Source organism: Athene cunicularia, assembly GCF_003259725.1.
Source record: "Athene cunicularia isolate RWA chromosome 2 unlocalized genomic scaffold, athCun1 chr2_part1, whole genome shotgun sequence".
Classification (NCBI taxonomy): Eukaryota; Metazoa; Chordata; class Aves; order Strigiformes; family Strigidae; genus Athene; species Athene cunicularia.
Genome location: NW_020799095.1, coordinates 35,492,466 through 35,502,059, shown reverse-complemented (window position 1 = coordinate 35,502,059; position 9,594 = coordinate 35,492,466). Strand labels below are relative to the sequence as shown.

The 9,594-nt window shown below is 44.0% G+C and overlaps 1 protein-coding gene across 1 annotated transcript in view; it reads right to left on the bottom strand.

Moving 5' to 3' along the window:
* Positions 1–2,345: 2,345 nt before the first annotated feature.
* The window catches only part of LOC113476926 (reducing polyketide synthase rads1-like), a 13,398-nt gene continuing 6,149 nt past the window's right edge, over positions 2,346–9,594 (bottom strand). The window contains exons 4-6 of the mRNA XM_026842936.1: positions 8,619–8,822; positions 8,334–8,515; positions 2,346–8,055 (exon numbers count right to left, since the gene is read on the bottom strand). Coding sequence (XP_026698737.1) covers positions 2,497–8,055; positions 8,334–8,515; positions 8,619–8,822 — 5,945 coding nt within the window. The 3' untranslated portion in view covers positions 2,346–2,496. The remainder of the gene's footprint in view (positions 8,056–8,333; positions 8,516–8,618; positions 8,823–9,594) is intronic.

Genomic DNA, 9,594 nt, shown 5'->3' with positions numbered 1-9,594 from the left:
TTCTGCAGGTGGGATGCATTAGTTACTGACACAAACATTATTTCAGATGGTGAGGATGACACAGTGCAGTGCCTGTGTTATTGCTGCCTTTGGCAAGTTGGGCATATGGTGCAGTACAGGAACAGTCATCTGAGGCAATAGAAGCTTCTGCTTCCTTCTGTTACAGAGCTACACCATCATGGACATTTAGAGCAACTGCTGCTCACTTTGGTTACTTTCCTGGTTCACACATCATGCTCATCAGCACAATTCCTGTGGCTGTGTTTGAATTAAGGGCAAGTGGCCTTGGCATCACAGTTTCCAAGGTGTGTCACTCAAGCCATCAAATGACAAGGGACTGATGTCCTGAAGTGTTTTCCAGCCTCTGTATCATAGTTATAAGCTTTGTGAGTTGCCTGGCTACTGGCCAGGTTCTGCCTTACCAGAACCACTCTGGATTTAAAATCCCCCCTGTGCCTTCCCTCATATGTGTATGTGTATGTATATATATAGTTACTTGCTCCTCACCTCATTACCATGCTTCCCTCCAAAACATTTGGTCAAGGTCTCTGCCCATACAGAATCATAAACACAGAATGATACAGGCTGTAGGGGACATGAATGAAGAAGTGGTTGGAAACAATCAGCATGGATTTTCCAGAGGCAAACGATGCCTGACCAGCCTGATTACCTTTAAAAATGAAAAGTCTGGCTCTGTGGATGAGGAGAGACAGAGAATTGTCTTTCATCTTGATTCGACCAAAGCTTTCAGCACAGCCTTCAAATGCATCCCTGTAGCCAAATTGATGCGAGATAGATGGAAAAAGAGGACTATAAGCTAGGCAGAGTATTCAGTGGACTGCGAGGCCTAAACGGTGATTTCAGCAGTGCAAAGTCCATCCAGCAGCACCCTGTAGGCTCTGTATTAGCAGCCTAGTCAAAAGGACAGAGTCCACTCTCAGCACATTCATGGAGAACATCAAGTTAGGTAAGACCACTCAACACTTTGAAGGGAAGAGCTACTACTCAGACAGACAAATAGCTTAACAGAATCTTCATTAATTTCGAACACGGTGAATGCAAAGCCTTGCACCTGGAATGCAATAGCCCCCTGCACCAGTTCTGCACATGAAACAGAATAAACCCCACAACATTACATGCTGGGGACTAACTCGCTGGGGAGCAGCTTATGTGAAAAGGACCAGAGGGGGTCCTGATGGGCAGTGAACTAAGCACGAGCTCACTGCACACACTGGCAGCAGTGAAAGATAACAGCCAACTGGGCTGTATCAACAGGAGCAGAGCCCATAGACCAAGGGAAGTGGTTCTTCACCTTTGCTCATTATATCACACTGGTGGTGTAATGTTCATCACCGTTACACCACACTTTACTCATTACACCACACTGGGAACCCTGGTACAGTTCTGGGCATGCCCATATAAGCAAGATATCGATAAGCTTGAGTAAGTTCAGATGAAGGCTGTCAAGATGCCGGGGGGCTGGAGCACAAGAGCTATGGGGAGAGGGTGAGGGAACTGGGCTTGTTCAGCCTGGAGAAGAGATGATTTCAGGACCTCATAGCCCATGGATACTCCATGTACTGGAGAATACTGCCAGAGCTGCAAGGGACATCTCAGGATTAATGATAATTAGATATAAAATGGAGAAAAAAAACCAAGAATCCTATTCCCATAATAAGAGACTATAAACAAAGTTTCCTTCAGTGTCTCTGAGCAAAAGTCTATATATTCATAGGAGTAAAATAAAGGCAGGTGTTAGGATTAAGAGAAATTAAACTAGGAGAGCGAGTGAAGAACAAAAAATTAAAATAAGACAAAGATACACTTTGGGTTTTGCTTTTTAAACTTTTTTCCTATTCTTGTTTATTTGGCTTTTCTGAAAAATGGTTAATTAATAAAGAAAAGCAGTTGCTTTACTGTATGCTTAGCATACAGTAGAGTTTCAATATTTTTGCAGATATAAGGAAAAAATGTTTAATTTCTTGAGAAGAAAAATTTGAAATGCACAACATCGAGAAGATTTTCAAAAAGACGCTCGTATTTATACACATTGCATAATACTCAATAAAGAATAATACAATAAGAATAAAATAATGACAAAAATGGTGATAATCCTATGTGGGTTTACATGTACATTCATCATTTAGAGGCATAAACATAACATTTTCATCAAGTCTTCAACACAGTTTAAAAAAAATGTCATGTGTATTGAATATGAAAATTTACTAAATAACAATGTGTATGTATTGACCTATCTATTTCCAATTGAAAATATTGAAAAAAAGATGGTAACAAAAATAGAAAGTAACAAGTCAAACAATTGACCAAAGTTAATGCAGCTAGCGTAATGGCAGAAGAACCTGATGTGGGTTTTTCTGGGTGAATGCAGAAGAGAACATCACCAGATGATCTACCCTGTCTGCAGTGAATTATTCTGAGATACGACAAAGGGTCCAGGTATCTTCAAAGTTGCACAGTTCCTGAATGAGAAAACTCCTATAGCCAGCTCCCATTTTCTGCACTTTCAATCGCAGCATTTTTTGTCTCAACTATTCCATTTGCATTGCTTGTTTCTTCTAAAACTACTACTATACTTGACAGAGTTGTGTGAGGATCAAGCAGTTTCAGAAGAGGTATGTCCACCTTTCTCTCTTGAAACACACGGTTCTGAATGGTCATGGCTAACATAGAGTCTATGCCCAGTGATGAAAGTCGTGTATTCATGGTTAGTTCATCTCGGTTCAACCCGGTGAGGTCACTCACCAGCGAGGTGATATAGTCTTCAGATTTGATTAAGGCAGTATCCTGGTCTTGAGTTTCCTCAGAGGTTTCAGGCTGGTTCCCGAATTCTTCTGACAGAAGTGACATGAAGCGACTTTTGAGTGCAGTAATCCGAGAAAACACATGATGCAATAAAGCTTGAAAGTTTAATTTGGTAACAGCTTGCTGTGGGTTATTCATAAGCAAGCTCTTCCTGAGATACTCATGAATTTCATGCACTTGCAGAATGTCTATGCCCTTGGATGCCAGAATGTTCTGAATATGTTTTTGACTGAGCAATATACCAAGGTTCAAAGCACCCCAGTTAATGGATTGGCCCGAAAGCCCACAGTTCCTCCTGTAGAGGCAAAAGACATCCAAGAAAGAGTTCGCAGCTGCATAGTTTGCCTGGGTGGAATTTCCCAGAAAGGAAGTTACAGAGGAGTAGCACACAAAGTAGTCAAGCTCCTGGCCTCTGGTAGCCCAGTGAAGATTTAGGGTCCCTGCTACTTTGGGGCTCAGCACTTTCTGAAAGTCAGACAAGGTCAGAACCTCAAGGTGGCCATCGTGCAGAACGACAGCACTTTGAAACACACCTTTGACGGGACTCCCTGCAAAGATGTTCGCAATGGACTGGAAAGCTTTCTCCACATCGCTGGTTGAAGTCACATCGCACTGCACGGACACTACTTTGCTCCCTTTATACTGCTGCTGCAAAGCCTTCATCTCTTCTTGCTTCTCATTGTCTGGAATTTTCCTGGAGAGTATTGCAATACACCCTCCTCCATTCTCAGCTATGAATTTCACCGTTTCAAAGCCAAGTCCAGTGAGCCCCCCAACTACTACATACACAGCATTCTGCTTGAACATCTTCTTCTGGGATTCATATAGCGGTATATCTGAAAGCATGCTGACGTCCTTCTGCCTTCGCAGTACAGCAAGCGGGACGGATTTGCAGGTAAAATAGGACATCGCAGAGTTTATCCTTTCAAAGTTCTCAGTCTGCTGAAAAACAGAACCTGATAGATGTCTGAACTGTTTCATGTCCATGGCACTGATCCATGCGTGCACGGTCTTTTGCAATTCCTTTAGAAGCGCTTTCTGGAAAATGCTGCTAAGTGTAAGGATATGAAAGCTGATGTTTTCATGATCAATTCCACTGACGTTCTGGATACATTCAGACTGTCGATTGCCACACACTATCACCACATCTTTAAGAAAGTACATGTGGGCCAGATCCTCCTGAGACAGTTTGTTTACTGGAGGAAGAACAACAAGGGCATTGCATAAATTTATATGCTGGAACTCATCAGGAGTGGGCCTCACAAGTACTGCTCTCCAACCCATCTCTTCTGCTGCCGCAGAAAGAACATGACACAAAACTGATGATGGCTCTGTAGAAATAATACCCAGTGTTCTGCCATGTTTCCCCTTGGGTAACCTCTGGTTGAAGATTTCCCATGCAATGATAAAGTATGACACACAAGGGACATTCTGAAAGCGTGCAAATTTCTTGACATTGAAACAAACTGCTCCTGGGATCCGAACTCTGGATGACGCAGCAGCTGGATAACATGCCACCACGCGATCTCCCACTTTAACTTTCTTCACATCAACGCCTGTTGCTGTTACTGTGCCACTGAAATCCAGAGCTAAAAGCCCGTGTTTGTCTATTGCTTGTGAATTCCAATACAGTGTATTACCAAAGTTACGACTGGAAACACTAATGGGAAAATAATCTTCTGAGTGGAGACATATTTTATCCACTTGAATTTCAACACTTTGTTTCTCAAGCTGAGTAGCAGTGCTGGTGGCTAGTTCAGCAGACAAGTCTTTCACTGTGTATGGATCAGAAGTGTACAAAGTGAATGTTTCTGACTTCTGGAGAGATCTTACAGGCTGTCTGTAATCTGCATCTACGAAAAGTGTGCGTCTGATTTCAGCCACATAAATTCTTCCCTGGCTGATGCAAACTTCTGGATAGTCCACACCCTTGTACTTGACAAGAGCATCTGCTAGCACTGAGATGTCCAGGGAACTTGAAGAGCTGAGGTCAATCATCTGAAATGTGATTTCTGGAACTTCAACAACACAAGTTCTGGTCATGCCATACAATGCAAACCCACAGTTAACATGGTCTACGTATCTTTCTGTTGTTCTGTAGGTGATCACTCTGACTGAACAGGGGGACGTTTTCTCTCTTAATGCCACGATAACTTGGCGATAGGCTTCACAACACTTTGCCAATTGGTCTACCACTTTGCTTGGGAAATATTCGTTTAACTTTTGAATTCCCCACAGGAACAGAATTTCATTGTAATCCTCAACCTCTGCTCTCATTTTATTCTGTGTGTGGCCTTCCAAGGGGGCTTCCCAGTCTTCATACATCACGTATCTCGAATCAGGATGCAAATATTTTTTGAGCTGCTCAGCTATCCCAAATTTGTCAGCAAACACTAGGACTCTGGGCATAGCCCCCAAATGTCCAATCGTCTGTGAAAGAGAAAGTTCTTTCCACTTGTTTTCAAACATAAACTCATTGTCTCTGGAAGATGCTTGCTTCATGAAAGTGATGGCAACGCGCTTGAGTTCAGCCAAAACGGAGCCACGTTTATCCATAAAGCATCCACAGACCTCTAGGCAGTTCCCAATGGATTTGCTTGTTCTCATATATATCATCATTTCTTCCTCCAGTGGTCGGAGCACCACCAGGCTGCCTATGCCTGAAGGAAAGCCTGCTCTGGACCGGAACGTCCTCGAGGTCATGACAGCAGTCATCTGCAGAAAACAGTCGAGCAGCACTGGATGGATAGAGTAGTTGTACATCTCTCTGACAGTCTCCTTGTTCACCTTTATGCTTGTTATAGCTTCCCTGAGTTCCTGGCAATAATACACATCACTGAGCTGCCTGAATATGGAGCCGTACTGAAAGCCGACCTGAGACAGTGCTTCATAAACCTCCTCTCTGCTAATCACTGACCTGCATCTTTGATAGATGTCTTGGAAGGCAATGGTGCTTTCTTCCACCACAGCTTCAGACCTCTTTGTAACTTGGCCTGCAGCATAAACTGCGTTGGAGGAAGAGACTATCTCAAAGCCTGTCACTGTTTTTTGTGGACTCAGCTTGACACTCAAGACTTGTGAACTCTGTGTGAGAACACACGGTGCAGAAAAACTGATACTCATCTGGCAGGTACTCAGAGGCACTTTAGGTCTTGAGCTGCTCATCACAGAGGCCAGACCAAGCTCCACATAAAAAGCACCAGGGACTAAAGCCACGCCATTGTTCTTGTGCTCATATAAGTATGATGTCGTGTCCTGAGACACCAGGCAGCCAAACTCCATGTTGTCATTGTTTACACCATAAATCAAAGGATGGCTGGAGCTGACACCTCTTTGGTTTGCTTGTTGATGGATATCCAGACAGGCCATGAGCTTTTTGCGATCAAACTGATACCGCGGAATGGCCAGTGGAACACTTTGATACCCATTATAAAGGTGCTGCCAGTTGGGATTACAGCCCAGTTCAAACAGATTTCCTACCAGGGAAAGCAGCGTCTGATACTCTGCACCATTTTGCAATGAAGAGAACACCTTTGTGTCTTGTCCTAGAGTTTCCTTTATGCTTCGCTGCAATGCTCGGTGGGGACTGATTTCCACAAACACCACATTTTCCCTGTCTCTAGCTGCAGTTCTGATGGCTTGACTGAAAGCAACAGGCTCACGGGTATGCTGGGCCCAAAATTTGCCTTGAGCAAAGTCACTTTCAGAAGCAGCCATCCCAGTCAGCGTTGAAATCACTTCAATTTCCCCCTTGCGTTTTTCTACAGGCTGTATGTTCTCTTCCAGCTCCCCAAGTATCATATCCATGCTGGGGCTGTGGTACGCAGCTGGGACATTTAAAACATGAAGGAAGATGTTTCTCTGGCTAAAAGCCTGAGCTAAATCTCTCTGGACAGCATCCACAGAGTCTGAATTCCCAGACAAGGTGCAGGAAACGGGGCTGTTGAAAGCTGCAATGCACACCCTTCCCGAATAGGGATGCAGATAATTGGCAATCTCTTGAACAGGGATGTTTCCGACCACCAGCATTCTGCCACGCGCAGTCTTTGCCTGCAGCCTGCTGCGGTGATAAATCACTTTGACGGCATCTGCCAGGGAAAGGTACCCAGCAAAATGCGCAGCAGCCACTTCCCCTACCGAGTGGCCAACAGCAGCGACTGGCTTAATACCCCAGTATTTCAGAAGGGAAGATAAGGCAACCTGCAGGGTAAAAAGGAAGGGCTGGGAAAGCTCTGGATTCAACAGATCCTTTGGGCTATGACCTTTTGCTGGCAGGAGGCTGATGGGAGTGTGCTTCTGAAAAAGCGCTTCTACTTCCTCACACTTGTCTCTGAACACTGGCTCTGAGCTCAGCAGTGCCTCACTGAACTCCTTCAGCGTTACGCCGTTGCCACAGAACACAAATACCAGCTGCGGTCCCACCTTTGACATGGACGTTTCAGAGCTCGCTGCTGACATAACCTCTTGCTGCAAGTGTTGGAGAGAATTTGTGACAAATGCTTTTCGGTACCTACAGTTGGCATGGCTTCTTCTGCAGGCAGATGTATAGGCCAGGCTTGGGAGAGTTATGGAGTTTCTTGAGCTCAGCTGGGCAGCTGTATCGGCCATTGTCATCTGAAGGGACTTACTTGATGCTGCTGACAGCAGAACTAGCTCAAGGGGCCTCTTAAAGGCAGGAAGAGGCTGTAGCTGCTTAACCTGCCTGACTACAATGTGAGCATTGGTTCCTCCAAAGCCAAAGCAGTTGATGCCAGCTACTCTTCCATACTCACTGGATTCTTCCCAGGGCTCTACAGTTGTGGGAATTGCAAGGTTTAACTTCTCTGTATCAATGCTGCTCATCTCCTTTGAGTAATGCAAGGATGGAACAATCTTTCCATGATGCATCATCAGGAGCACTTTGATTAACGCTGCTGCTCCAGCAGCCGATTCTGTGTGGCCAATATTTCCTTTCACTGAACCAATTCTCAGAGTGGAAGCTTGTGAAGACCTGTTTTTACAGATGACACTACCCAGGCTTTCAGCTTCAGTAGGATCTCCAGCAGCAGTTCCTGTACCGTGTGCTTCAATGTACTGCACAACTGAAGGATCAACATGAGTTTCATAAATGCTGTGCAATAACTTCTCTTGCTCTATTTGAGATGGTCTTGTGATTGGAGTCACGGACCTACCGTTCTGATTTACTGCGCTGATGTTTATAACACCCCAGATTTTGCTGTAGTCTTCCTTTGCCTGTTTCATAACAAGGGAGAAATAGCTTTATTACTCTCATGCTTCTCTGTATAGAGGAATACAAACAAACTAAAGCCAGGACAGAGAGAGTATAACACTAACTTCCAGATGCGTGATCCCATCCCTACAGTAAGGAAAGTGCATAAATGCTGAATAAGCCCTTCATTAATCTTAAGCTTGAATTGGAAAATCTTTTCTGGATCAATTATTAGAACTGGACATACAAAATAAAGGTAAGCAACCCATCTTATTTTAGGCTGTGTCACAAGCAATCTTACCTTTTTCAGTGGTTTGAGGAAAACAACCCCACAACCTTCTCCCCTTCCATAGCCATCTGCCTTTTTGGAGAAGGGTTTGCTTATTCCATCTGGAGAGATCATTTTTGCTTTACTGAGAGATACAAAGGTGCGGGGATCTATTATGCAGTTCACTCCACCACAAATTGCTGCCTCACAATCTCCTGGAGCAAATTAGAAACATGCTCATGTTAAGATGGACAGGATGCTAGGCAGAAAAAGCAGCAATCCCAATCGAATTGTTCAGCATCTCTTCAGTCCCGTTACCTGATTTAATTGCTCGCAAGGCGTAGTGCAGAGCAAAAAGAAATGATGAACATGCAGTGTCGATAGCCAGGGATGGTCCAGTCAGGTTAAATGTGAATGAGACCCTGTTAGCAGCAATGCTCATTGCTGTCCCGGTACCATCATAATGGTTTATTTCACTCACGGCTCTGCTTGTTACGATTTCATAGTCTCGATTCATAAGACCTGAAAAAATACCAAATACGTGTCACATTAGCCAAAGCAAAGAGAAGGGATGTACAGCTCTAGACCTGATAGCGTGTTTTGGTTTTCTGTTTTAATGGTAAGCTACGTGGCATCCATGCTCCTATGGTGAAACTTGGCTCCAGTGCAAGTCAAAGGCAAAACTCCCAGCAATTCCCCTGGTCCCTGCTTATACAAACTACCAAACACTTGACATTTCTACCTGCACAGTAAACGACGGGCCTCTCCTGATGTCTGAGCTCCTTGTATGATGCAGTTAAGTTCTGTGTAGCCTGCTCAGACCCCTGTATCTCAGTTTGAGAGTGGCTGATTTGGTTTTGCTATGGGAATATATATTAAGAAGTTACAATGATATAAATGTACAGGACATTAGCTTCAGTTCCTCAGATGTTCCATGTTAAAGGTCACAACTGTATCCAATACTTTTTACTTATCTTTGGGTTGCTCACTGTGATCCAGTAAGACAGAAATAGAAAAGAAGAACAGGGCCTGTGAGAGGAGTTGGGTCCTCTTCCTGAGAGCACATATGCTTGAAATACAGTGGATCCTCAAGTCTATAGGCATGAGTGGAAAATGCAGTACATCTATTCTGAGAGCAAGGTACAGTCTCCTCTGAGAAAGAGCAGGTGTCAGACTTAAAGGTAATCTAAACAGTTTACCCCTATGGTTACTTCAGCCTAAGTATCTCAGAAAAACAGATTACAGCAACAAAAATGTGCTGTTAATCATAGAATAGAATGGAATGGAATGGAAT